The sequence below is a fragment of the Oryctolagus cuniculus genome, chromosome 17 (genome assembly GCF_964237555.1).
Source record: "Oryctolagus cuniculus chromosome 17, mOryCun1.1, whole genome shotgun sequence".
NCBI classification, from domain to species: Eukaryota; Metazoa; Chordata; class Mammalia; order Lagomorpha; family Leporidae; genus Oryctolagus; species Oryctolagus cuniculus.
Window position 1 is genome coordinate 49,986,120 of NC_091448.1, and position 26,897 is coordinate 50,013,016.

At 56.3% G+C, this 26,897-nt stretch overlaps 2 protein-coding genes across 13 annotated transcripts in view; both read left to right on the forward strand.

Moving 5' to 3' along the window:
• Positions 1 to 12,324, forward strand: part of KIAA0753 (KIAA0753 ortholog) — a 63,608-nt gene extending 51,284 nt beyond the window's left edge. For 8 of the 11 annotated variants that reach the window (XM_051825332.2, XM_070061262.1, XM_070061259.1 and 5 more), the window contains 3 exons: positions 1,247 to 1,367; positions 2,145 to 2,369; positions 10,660 to 12,069. In XM_051825332.2, the coding sequence (XP_051681292.2) occupies positions 1,247 to 1,367; positions 2,145 to 2,369; positions 10,660 to 10,777 (464 nt within the window). In that variant the 3' untranslated portion in view covers positions 10,778 to 12,069. Of the gene's footprint in view, positions 1 to 1,246; positions 1,368 to 2,144; positions 2,370 to 10,659; positions 12,070 to 12,113 lie in introns of those variants that run through there. The other 3 variants (XM_070061260.1, XM_017348991.3, XM_070061261.1) reach the window with 2 other exon arrangements.
• Positions 12,325 to 14,903: 2,579 nt separating this feature from the next.
• The window catches only part of PITPNM3 (PITPNM family member 3), a 100,089-nt gene continuing 88,095 nt past the window's right edge, over positions 14,904 to 26,897 (forward strand). Inside the window, exon 1 of one of the 2 annotated variants that reach the window (XM_051825331.2) lies at positions 14,904 to 15,119. Coding sequence is in view for 1 of the 2 variants with exons in the window: in XM_008270855.4 (XP_008269077.4) it covers positions 26,537 to 26,558 (22 nt within the window). In the remaining variant the exon portion in view is untranslated. Of the gene's footprint in view, positions 15,120 to 26,393; positions 26,559 to 26,897 lie in introns of those variants that run through there. The other variant, XM_008270855.4, reaches the window with a different exon arrangement.

Here is a 26,897-nt window from a genome sequence, read left to right on the forward strand (position 1 = left end):
CCCGAGGTTGGAACCTTACTCCTCTGCCCCTTCCTGGCCTGTGAACTCCCATAGCGTTTTCTGTGCTGGAGTTGTTTGTAAAGGCGGCGTCCCTCTCCCAACGAAGCCGCTGATTCAGTGAGGCCAGAGAGTTTGTCATAATCATTTGTGTGCCCCACTGTGCCTAGCATGGGGCTGGTTCACTCCCCAGCAAGGCCCCTTCTAGTCATTGTTTAGTCGGCCTGGATACTTCAGTGCGGTTTTGTTGGGAAGCAGAGGAAAAGGCAACAGGACGGGGCAGTTGGCTTCGCGGATGGCTTGGCCGTTGGCCACAGAGTTAGGTTGCATCATGTAGAAGACACAGAGGACTTGGTGTTCTCTTCCTTCAAGGTTGATCTGAATCATGAGTCACTGTCAGTGACTGCACAGTCTAGGTGTGCGTTCACAGGAGGAGCTCTTTGAACACTGAGACCTGAAATGAGTTCTTGGACACTTGTAATTCCAGAACCATGACATCATAGCAGGAATCCCATGTCTCCCACTGTTCTGATTGTTCCATCACATCACAACTGCATTTCGAGTGTCTCTGGGTTGTGCATGCCTCGGCTTTTACCCTCTGACAGCTGAAGTTGGTTGTACTCACAGTGATGCTTTCCCCAAAGCTGACTTAAGCAGTGTTTCTGACAGTAAGAAATCAGGCGCATACCAGTGAGTCAGAGAAAGTCACTGACATGTCGATGCTCCCTCTACCAAAGAGGACAGAATTTCTCCTGTGAAATACATTTAAAATTAGAAGTAATCGAAATCGCAGAAGAGCTGATAAACATGCAAGTTACAGTTAATAAATTAATGTTTTGATTCTCATTAGGCAGATTTTCCCTGGGATGCCCAGAATCAAATTAAATCAGCTATTTAAATGCTCAGGTGTGTGTGGTAATCAAAGCATTTCAAGGCTAAAAAACAAATGGAACTACTTTTAAGGCTCCTTGAGTGGGTGGCCAGGTCCTAAGAAAGCTGCCTAGCCGGGGGCTTTGCACAGACCTCCTGGAGAAGCCTCCCCAAGAACAAGCCGAAGCTTCTGAAGGAGTTCCATATTGTGTAAAACTGGTTCTTGATTGGTTTGCATTTGAAATGAGCACTTTTTCCATCCCCCTGGGCTTAAGAGACAGCAGGTGACTTTCTCACAGGTCGCTGGCCACTAGCACAGCTCTCATGTGGCCATGGACTTCCCTTCATCAACAGCCATGTTATGCCTTCCCTCTTCCAGACCAGAAAGTCTCAGCAGTAAATGAGAGGCCTCTGGCTCCTCAGCCGATCAAGATCACCAAGACAGTGGCCCACAAGGAGGGAACCGTGAATATCATGCTGGAGAGACCCTGCAATGGCAAGTGAGTGACGGGTGCTTGGTTGCCTTTGATGTTGTTAAATTTGAATTCCTACAGTCTCCCAAAGATAGACAGAAATTCTTGTCTAAAAGCAAGATCTTGGGCCAGCGTTGTGGCGTAGTGGTTTAGATGCCGCCTGTGACGCTGGCATTCCATATGGGTGCTAGCTCATGTCCAGGCTGCTCCTTCTTCTGATCCAGCTCTTTGCTAAGGGCCTAGGAAGAGCAGTGGAAGATGGCCCAAGTGTTTGGGCCTTTGCCAGCCACTTGGGAGACCAGATGAAGTTCCTGGAGCCTGGCTTTTGGCCTGACCCATCCAGGCAGTTTGGGGAGTGAACTGGCAGATGGGAGATCTCCCTTTCTCTGTAAATCTGACTTTCACAAAAATAAATAAATCAGTATTTAAAAAAAAACAACAAGATCTTGCCAAACTCCAAAGATGCCTCAATAAGATAGTACATGAAAATGGCGAGCACTGAGTGTTTTTAACTGGAGGAGCCTTCTGGTATGAGGTAGCACTTAGCTGGCTTCAGCAGTGGAAGCACCGCGTTGGTCCCTGTGAGTGTGTGGATATGTATACTGCAAGATTTGCTGGAAAATTCTTTTGTATGAAGGGCAGTCCTGTGACAAAGGGAAACAGTGCATGGTGAGATGTTGCGTTGTGTTCATTGTGAGAAAGAAATGAAGGGTGAGGCTTTGGTTAGGAAGCTGTCAGAGTAAGTTCACAGTTTACCTTACTTACAGGTGGTTTTGAATGTCTCTCCTTTTTCTTCATCCTCAGTTCTCTGGATGAAAGTTTGGGAATGGAGGAGAGATCAGAGAAAAGAGGGGCTCCCCTCCACTTGCTTGCAGAAGATTCCCAGCCGGGAGAAGGCCGAACGCCCCTCTCGGTCCCCCCGGGCATGCTGCTCAGCATTGGTGACTACTGCAGCCGATTTGAGCAGTACCTCCGGATGGTATCTCATGAGGCTGTGGGTGGCTTCAACCCGTGGCTGATAGCTGAAAGGTGAGTGAGATGCCACACGCCCCTGTTTGAGAAGCACGTGCCCGGGGCCGGCGCCATGGCTCACTTGGTTAATCCTCCACCTGCGGTGCCAGCATCCCATATGGGCGCTGGGTTCTAGTCCCGGTTGCTCCTCTTCCAGTTCAGCTCTCTGCTGTGGCCCGGGAGGGCAGTGGGGGATGACCCAAGCGCTTGGGCCCTGCACCTACATGGGAGACCAGGAGGAGGCACCTGGCTCCTGGCTTCGGATCGGCACAGTGCTGGCCGTGGTGGCCATTTGGGCAGTGAACCACGGAGGGAAGACCTTTCTCTCTCACTCTATCTGTCAAATAAAAAAAAAAAAAAAAGAAGCAAGTTCCACATTTTACACTTCCAGAAAGCCTGGCGGTCTCAGCCCATGCTTTTGGGCCAGGAATTGTAATGGCTGTTCTTGGGCTTTCTCTGCTAACTGCCTTTTTTCAGCTGCAAAAGACCATAAGACAGCAGGGCTATCACCCACAGGAGTGCCCTGTAGCCCTCTCTTGTCGGCTCGGGCTGCCGTAAAACACCATGGAGACTAGAAGATATAAGATGAGAGTCCTGGAAGGTTTGGTGTCAGCTGAGGGCCCTCTGCCTGGCCTGTAGCTACCTTCTTGCTCTGTCTTCATGTAGCAGAGAGGGAGCTCTGGGCTCTTCCCTTTCTTACAGAGGCAGTCACCCCATCGTGAGGCCGCCCATCTTGATCTCACCTGAGCCTAACTACCTGTCCAAGGCTCCATCTCCAAATACCATCAGCTGGGAGTGAGGGCATCAGCATGGGGACTTTAGGAGGACATAAACACTCAGCCCCTAACCGCTGAGGAGCAGTGTTCAGGAATCACATCAGGGCTAATTTTCTGTCGCTCTTGGTGAGTGTGATGTCTCATCGGAGAACATAAATACTGCTGGGCAGGAAGCAGTCACAATCACGCAGTCTCCGTGGTCGGGGTGCACATGCCTTCACAAGCAGCAGCCTCTGCCCTGCCGCATTTCCATTAACCCTTCTCCTCCCTGGGAAAGGGAGCTTTGCGGACTCACGGGACAGCATCCTGCAGCTACTGAATACTTGAAGGAGCAGCCTTCAGTCTGTAGGAAATACTTCATTAAAAGATGTGTGAATCTGCTCTTTTTAAACAGTGCCCATATTTACATTCCTCATGAGTATACCTTATTACACACACACAAGACATTTGTCATCACCGAGCCAGGGAGTGTGCTGTGATTATATTTCCTTGTTGGACAAGTGGTAAGCGTGTTCCAGGAGTTAATCATTGCTTCTTTAGTTTTTTATTCTTTTATATATTTATGAACATTCCCCCGCACACTAGCCAACAACCTCTTCCTAGAATTTTTCTGATGACCAACACCACCAGTTAACCCCTGCTTCTGCACCCCACCCTGACTTTTCCTCCAGAGGCTGTCTTTCCGCCTTAGCCCATCTGGCCTGTGGCCACTCTGCCTGGGACTTCCGTCGTCATCACCGTATCTGATACCTTGTGTCCTGGTGCCCTTGTCTTCCTCTTTCTTGGTTCCCTTCCTTCCTTCCTCCCTTCCTCCCTCCTTCCCTCCCTCCCTCCCACCTGAGATCTTCCATCCACCTTCCTTCCTAGAGGTCTTCCATCCAATGGTTCACTCCTCAATTGGCCGCAATGGCTGGAACTACGCCAATCTTAAGCCAGGAGCCAAGAACTTCTTCCAAGTCTCCCATGCAGGTGCAGGGGCCCAAGGACTTGGGCCATCTTCTACTGCTTTCCCAGGCCATAGCAGAGAATTGGATCAGAAGTGGAGCAGCTGGGTCTTGAACCGGTGTCCATATGGGATGCCAGCGCTTCAGTCTAGGCCGTTAACCCGCTGTGCCACAGTGCTGGCCCCCCCCCCTTTTTTTTTTTTAAGATTTATTAATTTATTTGAAAGAGTTACACAGAGCAAGAAAGAGAGACAGAGAGAGAGAGAGAGGTCTTCCCTCCACTGGTTCACTCTGCAGTTGGCCGCAATGGCCACAGCTGAAGCCAGGAGCCTGGAGCTTCCTCTGGGTCTTCCTACGCGGGTGCAGGGGCCCAAGGACTTGGGCTACCTTCTACTGCTTTCCCAGGCCATAGCAGAGAGCTGGATCTCTGTGAAGCAGCCAAGACTGGAACCAGTGCCCATACAGGATGCTGGCACTGCAGGCGGTGGTTTTACCTGCTACTCCACAGCGCCGGCCCATGTTCTCTTGTTTTGATGGAGCTTATCCTTTGAAAGTCTGCCCTCATTCTTGATTGAAGGGCTTTAGATACAGCCCTTGATTGATGATTTGGCTGAGAGTACAATTACTGGCATGTTTTTTTCAGAGTGTTTTCCTCCTCTTGAGGGTGGTGAAGGAACGGTCACCTCGCTGCCAGTAGGGTGGATCCATCCCTGTGGCTGCTGATGGAGCTGCAGGCTTTCTCATTCTGCAGATCCTCAGCAGCCCCCTCATGCCCAGCCCAGCCCGCAGGCTGCCTCTGTGACCCTGCAGACCCAGGTCTCAGCTCCCTCTCCACTGCCTTTTTACTGCGGCCTCGGGACTCTTCCCAGTGCTCTACCCTTCTGACAGTTCTGGACACTTCTCATCTACTTTTGTCTTTTTTTTCTCTTGAGCAAGGTCAGGGCAATCACTTGTGTTTAAGTCCTTGGGTTAACCCAAGCTTGAGGGTTCTCTTTGATAGGTGGGACCCTTCAAAGCACAGAAGATGCTGTGTTCTGGTGGTGAGCACATTTGTCTTCACGGGTGCTCTAAAGGGCTTTCTGAGCAAGAGAAGTCTGTTTGACGTGCACGTATGGATTCACACATGGTCCAGTAGCAGACTCACTCATATTCCCACAGGCTGTCTGGGACTGTTAGCTGGTAGGCATACTGAGAAAACCAAAAGCAAGCCAGGGAGATTAGTTCTTTCCACCTGTCAGATGATACATTTTGTTCATAGTTGCCTCGGCCTGTGGGGAGTCAAGGGTTAACATCTGGAGGCCAGAGCAGTTAGATTATGCCTAGATTTTTATGTGTATTTTCTTCTGCTGTCCTTTGACACCACATGACGGTTCATCTGAATGTTCTAGCTCTGATGATTTTTCTGTCTCATTTTTATTCTCATTGTGAGTTTTCCTGACCATATCTTGCAAAGCATATTCAAAGACAGTGGACTTCTCTTCTGATGGCCTCTTGGGTAAGGGGAAGCCACCTGAGCTTCTGTCTTTCTTTTCTGTCCGTTCCGCCTTTCCCCTGTTTTGTCCTCAGACTGGGCAGATGGGGTCAGTTCAATGCACGTGAAAGAATGATTATGGAAGGGAAGATTTAAGGTGTTCGTATTTTTGGTGAAAGCGAACTCCTAAGGATTCTTGGTTTTGAAAAAAACAACAGATTTCTGGCTCAAAAAGATTGAACATGTATGTGTATTTATCTCTACTCCCTGCATTCCTGCACCACTACATACCACTAAAAGAGTCAAAGGCATGAAACCATAAATGACAGCAAACAAGAAGTATCAGACAACATTTGGAATCCAGAAAACAAGGTAGAGAAATGGCAAGTGATCCGCAGACCAAGGGAAGCACAGTGCACGGTGAGCGCGCAGCCAGGAGCCAGCTGTGTCACACAGAACTTTGCCGAGACTCGGGCATTGAGATGTGTGTGAAGGCCTTGGATGCAGCGCGCCAGGAAGTGGGAAGCTTGGTTGGAATTCCGATTCTTGAAAATGAGCCAGTAGCTGAGGTGACCAGATGCATGATGGGACCTGGGAAAGATATACAGGCTGCTGTGCCAGATTGAAGGGCTCGGAGGAGCCAGAGGCTATGCAGGGAGCAGAGTAAAGCACTCAGAACAAACAGCCCACAGGTGAGATCCTCGGAGAGCTAAGCGAAGCTGTTAGAAAACAACAACAGGAGACTGTAAAAAAGGAACTTGGAAAGTTTTCCGGAATAAAAAAGTCACGGCTGAAATAAATTCACCAGAGGTTTTAAAGAAAAATGCCAGCTCTCTGAGGCAGTAGAGTGAAAAACCAAGGCACTAGATAATAAAAAAGATTTTTTTTTAATTATAGGGTTTTTTGAGGAGATTCAAAATCTAAGTAATAGGAATTCCAGAATGTAGCAAAAGGTAAAAAGGAGAATTGGGAAATTATCAAAGAAATACTATAAGGAGATTTCCCAGAAGGCTGTTAGTCTTTATCTGGAAGAAGTTCCCCAGTTGCCCACTGTAAATAGTGAGTGAATTGAATGGACTGCACCATGGCACGTCGTCCTGAAAGGAACTTGAGCATCCCAGTGTAAGGAGAAGCTGACAGGAGATTCCAGAGAGTGAAAACTGCAAACACGTGAACATCAGGAATCAGGGTGGCATCTTGTTCTCAGTAACCACACTGAGAGCTAGAAGGTGCTAGAACATACTTGCAAAATTTAACCTAGAACTTTGTGCTCGGCTAGATTATCAATTGAAAGATAAGAATAGACTAAAAGTATCTGTATGGATGCAGGGTGTCCAGGAACTTAGTATCCTGGCACTGTTTCTCAGCAAGATACTGGAAGATATGTGCCTCTCGCGCTGGGCGTACATTAAGAAGGGAGGGCCAGCACAGTGAGCCATGCTGCTGCCTACAGTCCCGGCGTCCCACACAGGCTCCGCTTCAGTGCAGCTCCCTGCTAACATCCCTGGGAAAGCAGTGGAGGATGGCCCAGGTACTCGGGTCCCAGCACCCGTGTGGGAGACCCGGAAGAAGCTCTGGGCTTCTGGCTTTGGCCTGGACTAACCCAGCCTTTGTGGTCATTTGAGGAGTGAGCCAGCAGATGGAAGATACCTCTCTCTCTCTCTCTTTCTCTCTCCTCTCACTTTCCCTTCAAATAAACAAGTCTTTAAAAACAAGAAAAAGGGGGAAAAAAGAAGACTTGGGATTTAGGAAACACAGAATCCACCAGGGGCTTTCAGGAAGATGACAAAAGCTATCAGCTGAAGCGTTTTTCAGTGACCATACAGAAGGCACGGGGACAGAGGAACTCAAGAGAATAATTCCTCAGGTAGAGTGGGGAACGTTATAGCTGTGTTACCTGATGTGTTGTGGGACAGATTGGGAGTTCGTTTGTGTTTCTCTCGAAGTGTGAGGATGAATTAATGGCAGAAGGGCAGGAAGTGAAACAAATCTAAAAGCGATGGAGTCCCTTGTGTTTCTAGTGGGTAATTCGGATCACCTCTTCCTCTGAGGATGACTGCAAATAGAAAAGCTGTATTCAGAATCCAACATGCGTGCTTGAAGGCATGAGGAAGTTAACTTGGTAATGAGGAGTAACTGGGCCAGAGTCCTGGAGAAGACAGACTGGGAGGCTGGCCAGTTCTGGACAGGGATGAGCAGTCTGCACACCAGAGCGCAGAGGCTCGAGGCCAAGGTGTGGGGATGGCCCTGGGGAACTTGCTCACTTTTGCTCACCCTGAAAAGCTGCACTGTGCATGGACGGGTGCCCTGGATGTAAGTGGGTCTTCTCAGACGCCACCCCACTCAGATTAGCCCAGTTCCTGAGATTGGACCACAGAGTTTCCAGACTTACTGCTCCCCAGAACCAGGCATGAGCAGACAGATTTTCTCTGGAGGCAAATAACATCACAGGAGTCAGCTTATTTCTGTAACTCTATATGATTAAAAAAAAAAAGCAGGCTACAGAGAGGCAAGACAATATCAAAAACAGAGATCCAGCAGCAGTTCCAGAAAATAATCAAAAACTGTTTGGTTGACGCAGAACAACTGTGCCTAGGATGTCATAGAAATGAAAGACTAGAATTTTGGCAGAGAACTGAGAATTTAAAAAAATCCACTTATACATTCTAGAATAAAAATATAATGTGTGAAAAGAAGAATGCATTGTATAGGCTCAGTAGAGAAAATGTGAGACTTGGGATATAGGACAGGAGCAAACACCCAGGGTGCTGCATGAGGGGAAGACGTGACCTGGAGGGTAGAGGGTGGTCTACCTACTGTGTGTGGCTGGAGTCTCAGGAGAGGGGAAGGACGGGGGGCCAGGAGAACGATGGCTGGCGTTTCCCCCAAGAAACAAGAGATGTAAGCCGGGGCCAGTGTTGTTAATTCATCCTCAAGTCCTGGCTGCTCCACTTCCAACCCAGCTCCCTGCTAATGGCCTGGGAAAGCAGCGGAAGATGGCCTAAGGAGTTGGGCCCCTGCACCTGCATGGGAAACCTGGGTGAGGCTCCTGGTTCCTGGCTTCAGCCTGGCCCAGTGCTGACCATTGTGGCCATCTGGGGAGTGAACCAGCAGATAGGAGATCCCTTTTTCTGTCTCTCTCTCTTTCTCTCTGTAGCCCTGCCTTTCAAGATAAATAAACTTTCAAAAAAAGATATAAACCACAGATTGAAGAAGCTCTAAAATCCCCAGCAAGAAAAGGAAATTCATACCTAGTCATATTATAGTATTATTGAAAAGTTAGAGAGTAAGAGAAAATCTTAAAAAGCAGCTGGAGAAACAAAAAAGAGAAGCAGAAGATGGAAAACCTTTTAAAGTTAGAAAAGAAGAAAACTGCCAATCCTGAGTTCTCAGCCATCCCAGTCTTCCACTTAGGTGGCAGGGGCCCAAGGAATTGGGCCGTCATCTGCTGCTTCCCAGGCACGTTAGGAGGGAGCTGGATCAGAAGTGGAGCAGCTGGGACTAAGACAGGCACTCCAGTATGGGATGCTGGCGTCACAACAGTGGCTTAACATGCTGCATCACAATGCCAGCTATACCACCCCCCCCCCCCACTCCTGGCTTCCAAATACTGGTCTCCATCCAAAGTTAGCTGGCTCCGTGGAGAAGTGGCTGATTCCAGGCTGGGCTGGGCCGGGCTGGAAGAAGTACAAAGAGCCTGAAACAGCATGTTGTCCCAGAAAGGATGTGCCCAGCGTGAAGGGGCTCCCACCATCCACACCAGGGGCGTCTTCGAGCAGCAGAATGAGCAGTAATCACGTTATAGATCCTGGAATAATCTGTAAGGTCAGGGTGATGCGGAAAATGAGGGAGAAGGGAAAGCCCTTCATTGCAGAATTCTAGCTATTATAGGGAGGGATGATGGGACTGGAGGTCAGTGTCTGGTGACTGTGACAATTGCTTCAGACAAGTTTGATGAGAAACGGGATATTTATTAGTCTCAAAGTTACCTTCCAACTGTACGCTCCTTAGTTACAAAGGGAAAGTAGTAACTAGAAAGAGGGACAGTTCTTAGTAATGGGACAGATGGAGGGCATGGTGTCCCGAGGGGACACTCACCCTGCTGTGGTCCTCTCCAGGAACGCAGAGGTGGATGTGCTTCTAAAGACAGGTTACACAGGAGTGGCACGGAGCCCAGCGGATCAGATGCCAGCATCCCACGCTGGAGTACCTAGTTCAGCATCCATCTCTGGCTCCTGCTTGCAGCTTCCTGCCGGTGCAGACCGAGGGAGGCAGCTGTCCTGTGATGGTGCAAGGAATTGGGTTCCTGCTGTGCTTGTGGGATACCTGGCTTTTGAGTTCCTGGCTCTCAGCCCTGCCCTGGACATTTCAAGTATTTGAGAAGTGAACCAGGGGACAGGACCTTGCTCTCTATATTTGTCTCTTCGCTTCTTAAATAAATACATCATGCTTTGAGAGGTTTATCTATTTGAGAGGCAGAGAGGGAGGTCTTCCATTTGCTGGTTCACTCCCCAAATGGCTGCAACAGCTGGGGCTGGGCTGATCTGAAGCCAGGAGCTAGGAGCTTCCTCCCAGTCTCCCATGCAGGTGCAGGGGCCCAAGGACTTGGGCCATTTTCTGCTGCTTTCCCAGGCCATAGCAGAGAGCTGGATCAGAAATTGGGCAACCAGGACTAGAACCAGTGCCCATATGCAATGCCGGCTCTGCAGGCGGTAGCCCAACCTACTATGCCACAGCACTGGCCCCAATAAATTTTTTTAAAAAAATGTCAGAAATTGAGAGGCACCCTGTTTACTCTTCAGGAGAGATTCAGGTCATGAGGCGAAGAGCAGCTGACCGGCCCGGAGGACCCTGCCCGCTCTCCTTAGGGCACGCTTCCCTCTGTGGGCAGTGAGGCAGCTGGCTGGGCTGCAGCTCTGCCTTCAGACATCCAAGGGCCCTCTTCTGTCCAGGAGAGCAGGGCCTCCCCTGGTTTCTTCTTCAGAAGTCTCTGGGCTGTTCTGGCCTTTGGAATTTCCTTTTGAAGTTCAGAGTGGCCTTGGGACGTTCCCCAGCTGGGTGAAAGAATGACTCCGTAGGCGGTGGCGCGCGCCTCAGCTGTGTTGTTTGTCTTCCAGCTTTTCAGAAGAGCTGGTAGATGAAGCTCTGGGGGCCGTGGCTGCTGAACTCCAGGATATGTGTGAAGATTATGCAGAAGCTGTGTTCACCTCAGAGTTCTTAGAGGCGGCTGCATAACGGCTCGCGGGGCGGGGCGGGCACCACTGTGTCTCAGCCCCAGGAAGGCTTGGTCCTCAGGGGTCCACCCAGCCCACCGCCACCACGACCACTGAAGGGAGGAGAGGCCCGGGAGCTCCGCTGTTCGCACCGTCACGGCAGTGCTCTGGAGCTTAGCCTGGAAGCGGGGATTGTGAAGACGGGATGAAGCAGCTGCAGAACTCTCACTTCCTGTGAGACACTGTGTGTGTCCTCTGGCTCGGCGTGGCGCTCACGGTCACAGTGTTCGGAAAGTAGTAGGCCAGTGTGGTTCTCACAGGGACTCGAGCTGCTGTTGAACCCGCAGGTGGCCGCACTGCCCGCACACGTGCAGTCGCCGTCCAGTCCCACCACCGCGCCTGTGGGGACCACTGTCCCTGCCGGGTCACAGGGCGGCCCCTAGGCTGCCGCCGCTGTTAGAGGCAGAAGCCCACCCTGGGTGTCGTCACTGGGCAGTGTGGTCATGGAGCCGCACTTCTCCAGGGCTCGTCTTAAGGCTGTCATCCCCAGCTCCACTCCGAGGGGACTTCCAGAGCCTCTTACTGCTGTGTGTCGACTCGGCCAGCTGCAGGAAGCTGTCTCTGGATTCAGAGGGAGAGGACCAGGCCGTCGCCTGTGCCCGCGTGAAGGTTCAGCACGCCCTTCTCAAATGAGGTCTGAAGCGGCTGCATTTCCGTGCCCCAGAGGGACCCTGTGTGGGAGGAGAGCGCAGACGTGGATGGTGGGAGAGCCCCGGTCCCCACTGCGAGAGGAAGACACTGGGGGCCCCAGTAGCCTACGGTCATGGCTGGCGGGAGAGAAGCCCTTGTTTTCAGAAACGATGAATTCAGGAGGAGAAAGGGAACTCGCACAAAGATAAGGCCACTGCCTGGAAGACGGTTTCCCCGGTGGTTTTTCTTTTTTTTTTTTTGCCTGAGACTTGGTGAGCGACATGAAGAAGAGCCGTGGGGCCCCGCCCCCCGAGTGTTGTGAACCCGTGTGGCACAGCCAGTGTTGTGTCCAGGGCCTCTGTGAAGCACAGATATTTCAGGTGATAATCTAAGCCGTTTGATCGCACTTGTGATCACACTTGTGAAAAATCAACTTCCACTTGATGTTCATGTTTTCCTGCTTAATTTCATGTCACTTGAGAATTTAAGGCCTCCGGGGCAGATGACAGGTCTTTAATCTGGCGAGCCTTGTGTGTGTGCACTTGAAGTTGACAGGAGCACTTGTCATTGCTCGTATAGTTTTTACTGTACTGATTTTTTAAATAAACTCAATATTTTAAAGTATGTACATGTCTATTTGAAATAATTGACATCTCCTTTTCTTCCAGGCAGAGTGAAATGTGATTTTCTGAAGCCACTGAGAATACTTTATATTTGCTATGAGCATGGTGGTTCTTTGCCTCCTCCCCCCCCCCCCCCGAGAAAAATAAACGATCATAAAAGCTAACAATCACTGAGCACACACCGGAGCAGAGCTCACCAGGTGCTCTCCAGGCGAGAGCTTCGTGAACGCTCGCGGCCCCCGGGTGCGATGAATTCCATTACTGTTGGAGTCCCATTCTGTAGATGGGTACAGCGAGGCACAGGAGCAGGCAGTTGAAGCCAACAGGCCTACACTCTGTTGCCGTGTGCTTGCGGGCTCGCTCGTTTCATCAAGGGAATGGCAGCAGTTTTGCGGGTTCTCTCCCGCGCACGCAGCCACCTCTCCTTGTCCCACTGAGGGTGTCCTAGATGCCACCCTCCAGGGTGCACCTCTGCTGACGCCGCGCTGCTGCGGCCCGGCCAGCTCCTTTGGGTGAGGCTTAGACCTGCCTCCACCTGACGGCCCGGGTCCCTGGTGAATCTCTGTAAAGCCCTCTCCAGGCCACAAAAATAAACGGCAGGAAGTAGCGGAAGCTGAGTGCCTCCAGTGTGAGCGTTCCCGCGTGGAGGAGCTGGGATTTCTGTGGGAGTCGTCCTCTGATGCCCTGGGGTTTTCTCAGGACCTGGTGGTGCGCCATTCAGAGCCCCAGGCACGCCTTCAGCGTTCCTTGTTGCAGGGCTGTCCCCGGTCTAGAGAGCTGTGAGGATGCAGAGTGTCACTGCTCCCTCTCTCCGCTCTGTGCCCCGCCCCCTGGCCCCCTCCCGGCCCCCTGGCCCCTCGGCCCTGTTCTCAGCTTACCTCCAGCATTCAGCTCCTGGAGCCTGCCTAGCACGGAGTTGGTGCTCAGCAAATTGGGGACTGATTTTGTGCAGGGCCTGTGCGACCCTGGAGTGGAATGCCATCTAATGAGAACCGTAGACCTTGCCCCGCTCCCCAAGGTCCTGCAACTCCAGTGGAGAACTGGTGGCCCCCGTGGAGTGGGGCCCCAGTGTGCTTGGTGAGGGTGTTCCCGTTGGGTGGGCTTGAGGTGGGCCCTGGGGCTGGAGAAGAGGCCTTGGCCCCCTTCCTCCTCCTCCACTGCTGCCCCAGTAGCACACAGGTCCTTTCTGCTGCTGCCTGTTGGGGGTCCGAGGAGGGTGACAGCAGGGGTGAGTGTGTGTGGCGGTGGAGGCGGGTGTGAATAGCAGGAGCAGGGCTGAGCCAAGCCCCACGGCCCACAGAGAATGGCCTTTGACCTCTGGCACAGTGCAGGTTCCTAAACTCAGGTTTTCTGAGAGCAGCTCGCAACAGTGATGGGAATTCCCCTGTGGGCCCTGTCCCGCTTAGGGGCTCTGGGTGATGACACATGTCTTCGTACACATCCCGCTTCTCCGTGCTGCAAGAGCCAACGCCGGGGGCCTGACTGGAAGGACTCCCACCAGACCCCTGTGGCTGCCGGTCCACGTGGTTCCAGCTGGGAGCAAATTCAGCCACCCCAGCAGTTGGGCCAGGCCTGCGCTGTGTGCACAGCTCTCAGGCCCGACTGGTGATTGGCTTGTGTGACTACGCCCCCTCCCCCACCACCTGCGCTCGGCTTGGGAGGGGGCTGTGGGGGGCTGCTGGCAGATCTCCCCACACTGCACCTGCCCCCCAGGATGTCTCTGCTGCTCTTCCTGGAGTTGCCTCAGCTGTCCTTAGGCTCTTTTGCCTGGTGACCCTCATGGAAGGCTCTGGAACTTAACCTGCAGCCTCCTCCATCTCTTCTGGCTGACTTCACGGGGCGACTGCGCTTTGTCTTGTGGCCTGCACTCGGGCCCACCCATCCCGGGGTCGCCCCTGCCCCGCACCTCAGCTAGGCCCTGCCTCTGAGCCCTGGCCATCCGGGCGCCTGCCCGTGGGGGTGCTCCCATCCCATTTCTCTGGGCACCCAGGAGAGGCGTTTGTGGTGCCTCGCTCCCCCAGTTTCTTCCTCCCCTGGGGTCTTGCACATGGGCCATCCCCCATGACACTCTTCGGCCTTTTATCCCTACCCCCACCCGTCCCAGGACCTTAAAATCCCTGGTGGGGCCCTTGGAAAGTTTCCCAGCGGTCTCTGGGGCACCCTTAGCATTGTACAACCCAGCAGTTAGGCCCGCCCACCTGCACGTCCTCATCTCTGAAACCCCCTCACCTCCCCGCTGGCCCTGTGCTTGTACTGCAGCTCCCAGCCCGCTCCCTTCTGCCTGCCATCTTACCTGGTGAGGCTCTGGGCCCCCCACCCCATCATGCGTGGGCCTGGCTCCAGAGACCCGTCCCGCCCACACACGGTGCCTCCCGCTCCTGTCGGTGAGATCAGCCCGGCAGGCTCATCCCTCCTCTCCCTGGGGTCCCGGCCTCTGGGCGCCCTCCCGGATCCCCTATCCCCGAAGGTCTAAGTCAGGCCGCACCATGGGCCCCGTGCCAGGCGGCACTGACGGCTCTGCTGTCCCTGGCCTTGCTGTGCCCTTGCCCGTCCAGAAGACGGCCTTCTGCTCCCACCCAGGCCAGCTCAGGAGCAAAGCCACTGTCCCCAGCTCTCCTGTCGAGCCCTCCTCTGCCTCCCAGGGGCGACCAGGCGGGCAACAGCAACCACAGCCCCGCGCCTTTCCCGCCCATGAGGGCGAGCGCATGCCCCGAGTCACCGCTCCTTGGCTCTGATTGGCCCAGCTTAGGCAACAAAACCACCTGGGATTGGTCAGATGGGGGTCACATGACCGCCCCTGGTCGAGGCGTTGGATCCGCGTGAACTGAACTTAGGCCGGGCAGCTTGCCGTGAGGAAACTGAGGCTCTGTTACCCTAGGCAGAGGGAGTGGATGCTGGACCGGCAAAACCCGCAGATGCGCATGCACAAAATCGCGCGTCCTCCTGCGGCTGGGCTGTGGGACGGCCCCACGCGGACACACCCAGCTCCCTCCTGACCCAAGCGAACACAGCGCGTCGTGCCTGGGCTCCACAAGGAGTGATTCATTTCCAGTGAGTGAGGGCTGCATGGCGGAGGTGGCCTTTGAATTAAGAGCTTAAAAGATGGCAGAGACCTTAGGAGTCAGAGAAGAGAGGGAAGGGCGCTCCCGGCAGAAGGATGGGTGCGGCCGGAAGTCTGGAAAGGGGAGGGCACAGGGTGGGGGTGAACAGTGTGAGTGGCAGGTGCCAGAGCGATCGTCTCGAGCGGACTGCGGAGCGCTGTGTGCCTGGCGAGGCCGAAGGAGGGGTCCTCCCTTTGCCTCGGGGAGAGCCCTCCCATGGGGACTGGCAGCGGCCCCGCCCCGACGTCCCGCCCTTCCCTGGAAAGCACCGTTTGCCCCAGACTGCCCTGGCACAGGCTTCCTAATCTTTATTCTGCGTCTAAATGGGGGAGTCTACTGGGAGCCCCAGGCCATTGCCAAGTGCTCCATCTGTATTTAATCAATCCCTCCTCTGAAATGCAATCCGTCATAAACTCCAGCCTCACAATGGGTGCGTGGAGAGCCTTGCAGGCACCGGCTGTGAGAGCCAGAGCCAGGACCACGGCCCAGAGCCGGAGTGGAGTGGCGGGGTGGGGGCGGGGAGGGCACACCAGACCCTGAGGCCCCTGGCCTTCATCTGCTCCCCCATCCTCAGAGCCCCACGAGGCCTCCTTCCAGCCCTCCCAGGCGAAGCCAGCAGCCTTTGTCACCCACGTGGCTGGCGCTGACTTCAGGGTCAGAAAGGAATCCCAAGCATGTTTGCAGCGGATGTGGGGCCGACCGATGGCTGGGTCCTGGGGAGGCCGGCCTGGGCAGGGCCTGGGGGGCCTGGGCGCTCTCTGCCAGGGTTCACCCCGCCCTTGCCACGCTGGGCTGGGACCTGTGGCCGGCGGTGTGTGTGTGACACAGGCCACTGGGCCTGGGGGACAGGGCTTCCGGCTCGGCTGGCCAAAGCTTTTAATTAACACTAATAATTGTTCACAGCTCTGGACAGGGACAAGCCCCACCCGCCCACACCAACCCTGGGGACCCATTCGCACTGCACACACCTGGATTGGCAAACACATGCGCTCTCGCTGCTGTGAGGGGCCAGAGCGTCTTTACAACCTGGGCCTTGCCGTGACCTCCTGCTGCAGAGGACACGCACTCGCACACGTATGAGGGGACTTCAAAACAGGCATGGAGCAATGGAATCAAAAGATCATGCAAAAAAAAAATTTTTTTTTGACAGGCAGAGTGGACAGTGAGAGAGAGAGACAGAGAGAAAGGTCTTCCTTTGCTGTTGGTTCACCCTCCAATGGCCGCCATGGCCGGCGCACCGCGCTGATCCGATGGCAGGAGCCAGGTACTTATCCTGGTCTCCCATGGGGTGCAGGGCCCAAGCACTTGGGCCATCCTCCACTGCACTCCCTGGCCACAGCAGAGAGCTGGCCTGGAAGAGGGGCAACTGGGACAGAATCCGGCGCCCCGACCGGGACTAGAAGCCGGTATGCCGGCGCTGCAAGGCGGAGGATTAGCCTAGTGAGCCGCGGCGCCGGCCATAATTTTTTTTTAATTATAGGCATTTTTCCATGAACCTTTTGAAGTTGTACAGATGGATTTCAAGCACTTTTTTGCACCAAAATGTCCTTTTGCATTTCATTTTCCATGAACATTGGGAAGTGCCCCCCCCACAAATCCATATAAACACACATGTACATGCACACGCATATACATGCCTACACAGTCACACTCGTGTGCACGCACAGCACCCATGCATGCAGGTGCATACACACGTGCCAGCACACCTGCACACGCTCAACCTCACGTCCAGTTTTGGGGTTCACTGTCTCCAGGTGCAGGCAGCCCTAGGCCCTCAGCTCTGCGCCCGCCCACCACAGAGCGCTCTCCAGGCCCGTGTCGCCGAGGCAGGCACGCAGGATTTATGGCCCCCTTGGCTGGGGGGAGAGCGAAAGGCAGAGCAGGCCCGGTCTCCCAGGAAATCAGCGCCAGAGCCGGGCTGCACTGGGCTCCTTCAAGGTCCCGGTGTGCGGCTCATCAGGCTGCCACACGGTCTCAGCCCACGCTCCCTGTCCCTCACATGCTCACACATGTCATACTCACACTCACACATGGTCACATGCGTCATACACACACAATGACACCCGCTCACACGCACATACACTCATACGCTCACACACATTCACACATGGCATACAGACACGGTCACACACACATACACTCATACACACACGTGTCATGTACACACCTTCACACCATCACACACACAGTGACACATGGTAACACTCATACCTTCACACATGCGCACACATGCTCACGCTCACACCCCCACTCCCACACCATCGCTGGCTGCAGCACCGCCCCAGGCTGACTTCCAAGTTCAGGCTCACTGTCTCTGCAGCTCAGGCGGCTGTCGCCAGAAATTGCCCTTGCGCTCCCACCGTCCTAGCAGCTCTCTTCGGCCGTGGAGGCGTTCAGAGCCACATACCTGCAGCGGGCAGCCCCTGGGGAAAAGCCCACCCTAGGGGACCCCCACCCCCCACTCCTGACCCCTGGGGCAGAGGCAAGAGTGCTTCACTTCCTGCAGGAAGGAGTAGGCACCTGCCCTCCCCATCCCCCACCCCTCCCCCGGCATGACCATGACCACCCCCCCCCCCAACGTTTGGCAGGACTTTGAGGGCAAGCGCTGGTGGTGGTTTGTGTGTGGTTTGCAGGTTTGATCCAGTGTCCCACTCTGAAGGCGCCCCTCTCGCCCAGGAGCCGCAGCCTCGGGACCCCACACACTGGGCGTGCTCTGGACCTAAAAACACAGCAGCCGCACTGCCCCAGCTCGGAACCCACCCCGCACCCCGCACTCGCCCTCCGCCTTCTCAATCCCACGCTTCTCACCTTCCCTGGACTAATTTAATTGGCACCTGCCTGGTGAAATGTCTCTCTCTGGGGGTTCCAGGGCAGCAGGGAGAGAAGGGGTCCTGTGTGTCTCTGGGAGCTGCCGTGATGCCTGGAGCCCCTCCCACTGCCCGTGTAATCTAGTCCGTCTCTAATGAGTGGAGTCAATTCAGAACCCTCATCAAACTCAGCCTTTGAGTCTTTCTGACCACAGGTAGACGGGGCGGGGAGGCAGCCACCTCTGTGCCCCAGACTCCGGGGACTCTGCTTCTTCCTCGCGGCTCCCACCTGCCCAGTGCCTGGCCCCAGAGAGCTGGAAGCCAGGTTGCAGTGGGCTGGGCTGCAGGCCCAAGGAAGTGTTGGTCCAGGATTCCGGAGGCACAAACCTCCGCCTTGCGGTCCTGTGTTTCCTTTCTGCCTTGCTTTTTTCTTGTCTTCTTCCCCCTAGTGGTTAAGGCAGGAATGTGGCTGTCACAGGGCTTGGGTTTGAATACCTGCTCCATCACTTATTTTTTTTTTTTTTTTAAGATTTTATTTATTTGACAGGTAGAGTTACAGACAGTGAGAGAGACAGAGAGAGAGGTCTTCCATCCACTGGTTCATTCCCCAAATAGCCGCAACGGCCAGAACTGCGCTGATCTGAAGCCAGGACCAGGAGCTTCTTCCTGGTCTCCCATGTGAGTACAGGGCGCAAGCACTTGGGCCATCCTCCACTGCCTTCCCGGGCCACAGCAGAGAGCTGGCCTGGAAGAGGAGCAACTGGGACTAGAACCGGTGCCCATATGGGATGCCGGCACCGCAGGCAGAGGATTAACCAGTTGAGCCACGGCGCCAGCCCCGCTTCATCACTTATTAACTGTGTGACCTAATGAAAGATAGGCAGCCTCTTTGTCTGTAAAATGGGAGTGGTCGTAACCACACCCCTCTCGTTCTATTGCTCTAAGGACTGAAAGAGGTAACATAGAAGAAGCACCTCAGGAGCCAGCATTGTGGCGCAGCTGGTTAAGCTGCTGGTTAGGCCAGTGTCCCGGATCAGAGTGTCCGTCAGAGTCCTGGCTGTCCACTCCCTACCCAGCTCCCTGCTATCGTATCTGAGAAGGCAGCAGAGGACGGCCCAAATTGTTGGGCCCTGCCACTTAACGGGGGAGCCTACATGGAGTCCTGGGCTCCCAGCTTCAGCCTGGCCCAGCTCCAGCTGTTGCAGACATCTGGGGAGTGAACCAGTGGATCGGAGATCTCTCTCTCTCTCTCTTTCCTTCTCCCCTTCAGTCTGCATATTAAATACACAAATCTTTCCAAAAAAAGCACTTAAAACACATCCAGGCACGTATTAGTCACTCAGCAAATGCCTGTTACTGTTACTGTGTTTTAATGGCTTTGTTATTATTCTCAGCTAGTGGAGTTAAAGAACTAGAAGGGGGCAGGCGTATGGCATGGTGGTGACGATGCTGCCTGGAATTCCCACCTTCCATTCAGAAGTGCCTGGCTCTGGGTCCTGGCTCCTCTGTCCAGTCCAGCTTCCTGCTAGTGTGCACCCTGGGAGGCAGCAGGTGACAGGTGATGGCTCAAGTCACTGGGTCCCTGCCACCCACGGAGACCCCGATTGAATTCCTGGCTGCTGGCTGATACCTGGCCCAGCCCTTTGGGGAGTAAATCAGCAAATGAATGATCTCCCTCTCTCCATCTGTCTCTCTGTCTCTGTCTCTGTCTCCCTCTCCCTCTCCATCTCCCTCTCCCCCTCCCCCCTCTCCTTCTCCCTCTCCCTCTCCCTCTCTCCCCTCTTTCAAATACATCTCAACAACAACTGCGAGGGCTTCCCAACAAGCAGAGGACCGCTTTGCCTACCAGCTTTTGGCCCAGCAGAGGGGTGCAGCGCAGGGTTCGCGGAGTGGAGGAGGGAGGAGGGGCAGCGGGACCTTTTCTCCGGGGGTACCCTCCCCATCAGCGACTTCCGCTTGGTCTATACTGAGCTCTTGCCTGGGCCGTGAGCTTGGGGTCCCTTCTGGGGACTCAAGACCAACACTTTTGAGATCTGCATCAACCGGGGACAGATTTCACCCCCAGAAAGTGGGCCTGCAGCAGGCGCGCTCGCCCCGCCCAGCGGTGGGGGACGCCACTCCTGGCCGGGAGCTCTCAGCCAACTTGAGCTGGCTGCTACTGTGCTGGCCCCAGGGGAGGCAGAGACCGGCTTCTGCTCAGGGAAGCTGCTGGCTTCGGGGGAGCTGGGTGGCGTGGCCTGAGCTGGTGCAGCCCTGCGCTGGACATCAGCTTGCCTGGGTTCTAAAGCGAGGGTGAGTCGCTGGGCCTTGGTCTCGCCATCTGTCGGCTGAAGGCACGGGCAGGGCAGCCTCAGCAGAGCAATCTGACGCTGAGCTATTTAGGGCAACGGAACACCCGTGTTCCCTCCGGCCCGCCAGCCCCACGGCTGTGTGAGCCCCAGGGACTCCGGCACAGGAGCACGAGGAGCCCCGGGAGCGTTTGTCGCCGTGTCGCCTCTAACGGGGAGGGGCGGTGAGCCCTACATGGCCGCTTAGAGGGGTTAGAGAAAGAAAATGAAGCATGTCATGCAAGAGAGTAGCAGGCGGCTGTCACAAGGAGCAAGCCAGGTCTCCAAGGAGCAGTGTGGTTAGATCAGAGACACAGTAGGCGGGAGCCTCCGGCCTCCAGAGCGCCACTGTGCGTTGTCTCAGATGCTTAGAAGTACGGCATGGGCATGCACACGTGTGTGTGTGGGGAAACGTACATGGGGGAAACTGTTTTCAAAAGATGTGCATTTCTTTGAAAAGCAGTTACAGAGAGGCAGAGGGGCAGAGAGATCTTCCGTCCGCTGGTTCGCTCCCCCAATGGACCCAACGGCAGAGGGGAGCCAGGAGCTTCCTCCGGGTCTCCCATGTGAGTGCCAGGGTCCAAGGACTTGGACCATCTTCCGCTGCTTTCCCAGGCACACTGGCAGGGAGCTGGATCAGAAGTGGACCGGCCGGGACTAGAATCGGAGCCCATATGGGATGCCGGCACTGCAGGTGGCAGCCTAACCCACTGTGCCACAGCATGGTCCCCGCCCTGTGGGGAAAGCTTTGAAAAGTAGATTAGAAAACATGCAAATTCTGAGGGGCCCCTGGAGGGGAGGAACAGAGCAGGGCTTGGGGACAGAGGGAGGATTGGGCGGGGGCTGGCGGAGCCCAGGAGCTAACAACAGCCCAGGAACACCAGCCCTGCTAGCCAATCTGTGTGGCTCAGGATGAAACAAAGTACCCAAAGTTGAAAGTCAGTTGGCCTGGGCCCAGTTCCGCCCCCAGACCCTTGTTTTCTGTATTTCTGCTAGGCTTGACCAGCGCTGCCAGAGCTGGAACCAAAGCCTGGGTTCCAGATGAAGGACCCCACAGGAAGGGGAGCCGGAGGGAGCTGGTACCTGGGGCAGGCTGCGGACCCTGAAACGGATGCAGAGACAGGCACCATTACGTAATCTATTTACCTAATCTGACTGAGTTCCTGCCCTTGTCTGAAGCGGCCACAGCTCTGCCCCTACCCGTTGATCTATGGCTTCTTTAGTGCCTTATCATCCACAACTGTGTTCAATCGTCTGTGTGCTGGAATCTATCATAAATAAACAATGTGCTGTGCGGGGCTCGGGTGGGGGAGGCACACGCTGAGGTCAGAGCGTCTGCACGGGCCTGTCCCTGAGCTGCTGGCTGGCTGTGGGAGTGCAGGTTTCCCAAGGGCCGATCTGAATTTGGGGTGAGTGCAACTTGCAGACAGCCGACCTCCAGCAAATGCCAAGCACACCCCCGGCTGCAGGAGCCAGGGGCCAGAGAGGAGGGGCCCTCTCCCTTAGACTGCAGAGCCCACTGGAGAGCAGGACCCAGCTGCTGCCCCGCAGCGCCTCCCCAGGGAGCACCTATCTCCTCCTCTCCCCCACCCCTCCCCTTTCTCCGGAAGCCCTGCCCCCTGGGCCTCTCTAAGACCCCTCCTAAATCCCCTCCACCAGCCCACCCCACTCAGAGAGACAAAAGCACACGGAACAGCCATTGAGAGCACTGCAATCCAAACTCGAGCCTCGATTCGTCTCAGCATCCCAAAGTGGAAAACCCAATGCAACAGGTCGAACAGTTTGCAAACACCTTTTGCCAACGCTGAGGAACGCAGGCGCAAGCAGCAAGGTGTGCGTTGTCTTGGTTATGCAGCTCTGTGGGCACAAGGGGAAATGCGTTCTAATGTGAAGACAGAGTATTTGACTTGCCCCGCCCACCCCAGGGGGGGTTTTCCTTTTGCCTGGGGGTCCTTACACGGGGGTGGGGGGGAGCTAGGGCTCAAGGGATGGGCCACTTGTTGGTCTTAGGGGAATCTTTCTGCCTCCGCAGGAGACTGCAAGTGAGACCTCCTGTGCCCCAGTTATAGCACCTGCCTGGGGGTGGGGCCGCAGCTGTCCAAGTGACTGCAGAGGGGACGGAGACTCGCAGGGTCCACTCAGGGTCCTGGAATGGGGGGCCAGACTGAGTCACGAAGGAGAGGGTGAGAACAAACCAGCTACTCGCAGAGCTCTTCTGGAAGGTTCCAGAGAAGAGCAAGCATGTCTGGGGCCAGCGGCCCCCTTGGCAGCGGGCAGCAAACAGAAAAGCGTGAGGTGCGAGAAGCAGTGAGGAGGGGCTGGGGTGGGCGGTGAGCCAGCCGGCTGAGAAGTGGCAGGGAGGGAGCTGCCAGAGGCGCCGCTGAGGACTAATGGTGTCGCACTGGCCAGGGGGCATGGTGATCTGGAATCGGGAGTGGACGCGGAGCTTGGAGCTTGAGAGAGACTTCTGGAGAAAGCGCCTTGAGGGCTGCACGTGCTTGTTCACCCCCACTCTTCTCGATCTCCTGGTCTCGTCGGTGCTGCCCGCTTGTCCAGCCCATGGTGGACGGCTGTGCTCTTGGCCAGAAGGCTCCTTGTCCAGGCTGCTGAGGCACCTGCTCCTCTGTCCTGTGCACCTGTGCTGAAAGTCTGGGTGCGGCCAAGGCCTGCTGCAAGGCTGTGTCTGCTTGACCCGGCTGCCAGCTGGCCCCCGCCTCCCTCTCTTGCTCACCAAGTTACTGTCAGAGAGTTGAGCGGCAGCTGTGCCCGAGCGCAGCCAGCAGGCATGGCCGTGCCCAGTCCTACCAGATGTGCTAACCATATTCCAAAGGAAATGAGTTTAGCCTGGCAGGACTGTCTTCCCCCTGGGGCCATGTTGGCTCCTAGGGACTGTCGTTTACCTTTCCAAGTGCTTGGACACCATCTGTCCAGGACCAGCGTCCAGGCCTGGGGTCTGTCGTGTGGAAGAGTCCTCCTGCCATCAGCTCCCACCCCCTCCTGCCTGCGTGTTCACATCCTTCATGGTAATTAGCCGGGCTGGCCTCTGCCTGGTTTCCCATCACTCCGGGTTTTAATGCGGGCCCGGGCCTGGGAGCAGCTGGCCACCATGGAGGCAGAAGCAGAAGGAACTGTGGTCAGAGGACAGGGCCTGGGCACCAGGGCTCAGAAAGGATCAGGTCTGGAAACCTGTCACAGTCACTCTGGCCACTGAGACCTGAGAGGCGCACGAGACAGCGGCCGCTGAGGTCAGCGTCTCTAAATTGCTACTTCTTCCTTTCTTCAATTAAGGACAATTCTGATGCAGGAAGTTAACTCCTAGCAGTTAATCTAATGGCCTTGAGGCCCGGTGTGTTTGCTCTGTCTGAAGGCAGGGCCGGAACCAGCTTGGCAGCTGGTAGCAGGCAGTGCATTCGGGGCGGCGAGGGTGGCCCTGCACCCTCTGTAGACTCCAGGAGCCCTTGCTGTGCCAGTCTGCAGGTAGGTGGAGGTTGAGAGAGGGAGCCACGGATGGGGCCAGCTGTCTGGCCCACTGTCTTCCAGTCTGAGAAGGTGGGGGTGGTGGTGATGTGAGGCGATTGCTGAAATTCCCGTCCAGTTGGCTCCTCCTTGGGTGACAAGGGCTGGTGACTGTGAGACCCAGAGGTGGCAGAAGGGGCAGTGCCCATCTAGAGAACTTATTCTGTGAGCAGGTGTGTCTGCCTGGGCCTACGTGTGTGTGTGAGTGGTGCACACAGATGGGACACACACACATGTGCATGCATGTGCAAACCCAGAGATATGCATGTGTGCCTACAAGCACGCGTGCACACATGTGAGGCTGGGCCAGGAAATAGCAAGTTCCCCGACAGTTGATGGTCACTGTTGCTGCCAAGGACCAAGGCCCAGAGGCGCGCAGGCCCTCTGTGGTGGATTTTTCTTTTTTTAAAAATAAACATTTATTTATTTGGGAGATGAGAGCGTGAGAGAGCGCTCTGCTGGTTCACTCCCCCAAGTGCCTGCAAGGGCAGGGGCTGAGCGGAGGCTGCAGCTGGCAGCCAGGTGTCCCACGTGGGTGGCAGGAACCCAGTCACTTGAGCCATCGCTGCTGCCTCCCAGGGTGCGCATCAGCAGGGAGCTGGAGCTAGGAGTGGAGCCGGGACTGGAATCCAGGCTCTCCCACAGGGCATCTGGCTGTCCCCAGCTGCACGCTAATCACTGCAGCAAACTCCGCCCCTCTGGGGCAGGTTTATTGCGTCTCCTCTGTGGCCACTCACATGTCCACAGGCCATGAGGCCAGCGCTGGACATCATGCAGCCTGCCTGGCCTCTGACACTCTCCCCCGCAGCAAGGGCGAGGACAGTGGAGCATGCAGCACAGCCCCAGCGTCTCGTCCTACATGACCATGACCATGACTATGACCATGAACTTTCTTAGCTTCTGTTTCCCGCTGTGATAACTGGGGACATTACCACACACCCCAGAGAGTACAGGATCAGTGTCAAGCCCTGAGCACACTGCCCAGTCATGGGGCAGGGCTGCAGGCATCCGTTCACACCTGCCCAGCTGATGAGAGCTCTGGACTCGGGGACCTCAGAGCTCCTGCACTCTGTCTACTGCGGTTGGGGCCACTGTTTGTCTCTAGGGATGGAGGGGAACCCCGGGAGATGAGACTTTCAGTCCCTGCCCAGCCAGATGGCTTCTCACCAGGCCGTTTGGACAGAGGGCCCTGGAAGCCTGGGTTTTGCTGGCTGAGGTGACAGGTGACGGAGTAGGACCCATGGGAGGGTCTTTCTTAGGGAATGCAGGTTTCCAGTCAAGGCAGGAACTTGGCCAATTCATGGCCAACTCTGCCCGAAGACAGAAGAGCTCTCATTAGAGGTACTGAGCTCCCTGTCCTTAGAAGTAATCAACCAGGAGCTGTAGGGTTGCTTAGCAGGGATCCTGTGAGCGGAGTCAGGGCCCTGGAGGGAATGTGAGGCTCGACACTCATCACAGCCCTGGCAGCCCACCTGTGCCCAGTGTCCACAGAGGAGCTTGTGGGAGGATTCTGGCTAGCCCAGGGATGGACTCATCACATGGACCTGTTCCCTGGCAGATGCGGGCAGCACAGGGCAAGCTGACCAGTTCCTGGGAGGGAGGTGGAGCTTCAGGGGAGGTGAAGACAAATAAGGGGCAGCTACCCCCCCCCCACGCCTAAGCCCAGCAGGGAGCCAGGCGGCTGTCCAAGGCCTGTCAGACCTGTGCTGGGCCCTGAGCTAGGGTTGCCTGCTCTCTTCCCACCTGGGACCCTCCCTTCCAAGCTCTACCGACCAGGCTTGGCCATCTGCCCTCGATTGGGGCTGCTTGGTGGAGTTGGAGCTGCAGCTGCCGCTGGGCAGAATCCCCAGGAGGCCTGGTCACCAAGGATGTGTGCCTATCAGGCTTGGGGCACTGCTGCTGGGGTCCTCAGCCCTGCTGCGTCCCGTCCCGGAGCCCCTGGTTTCACCCGCTGCCTGGCAGTTAAAGGCGCAGAAGCCCTTCTGCCTTGAAGCTGGGTCAGACCCTGGCGCTGGAGTGGGAGCGCCTACACGGGTCCTTCTCAGGCTCCGATCCCGGCTGACCTCCCTCTTGGCTTCATGGGGAGCCTCGCTGTGTCCCCGCACCGAGCCGACTCGCAGTGCCGGGTTCGGTGTGTGTGTGTGTGGGGGGGTGTCTCTGGTGCCCTCGGAAATTCTGTCTCCCTACCCCCGGAGTCTCTGCGCCCCGGGCTCCCGTCCCTGTCCCCCTGCTCGGACTGCAGTGTCTTCCTCTGGCTCCGGCGCCGGGTCTCAACGCGCGCTCTCGCTCTCTGCTCTTCGTCTCCGCGCGGGTCCCAGTCCCGGTGGCCGTGGCCCCGCGGCTGCCGCCCCCCGCGCTCTGCGGTGGCCGCGCGGACCGGAGCGCAGCGGGCGGGAGAGCGGCGGCGGCGGCCCGGGGCGGGGGTGCGGGCCCGCGGGGGCGGCGTTGGGCGCTGGCCTCCGTCAGTCCCTCCCCGGCGGCGTGGAGCGGGAGGGGGTTGGGGGGGCGGCGCGGCCGCCGTTCGGCGCCTTTAAGGGAGCGGGAGGGAGCGGCGAGGCGGCGGCGGCTGCGGTGGCGGCAGCCGAGGCGAGCGGGGCGGGGGCGCGGGGCGCGGCGCTCGGAGTCCGCTCGGGGCCGGAGGCGCCGCGGCGGCCGGGGCCGAGCCCGGGAGCTGCGAGGAGCGCGGGCAGCGCAGCCGGAGCCCCGCCGCCCGGGACATGGCCAAAGCGGGCGGTGCAGGTGAGGGCGGGCGCCGGGAGGGCTGGGCCGGCCGCCCGGGGGGGAGGGACCCGCGCGCCTCCAGCAGGGGCCGCGGGGCCAGGTGAGCCCCTAACGCAGGTGGGCGGAGGTTCCGGGGTGGCTGGCGCGGGTCTCGGAGGGACCGGACCCGGGCGCCTGGCGAGGGGCTCGGCGCGCTCCGCGTCCTTCCCGCGGCCCCGGTCACCTCGTGGGACGGCCCCGCTGGAGGGGGCCAGGTCTGCGGCGCCCCTGTCCGGTCCCGCGATTGGGAGCTGTCATCACGCTCTGGAGGCCCCGGGTAGACCCGGGCACGGGGACCGAAGGGGACGTCCCGCGGCC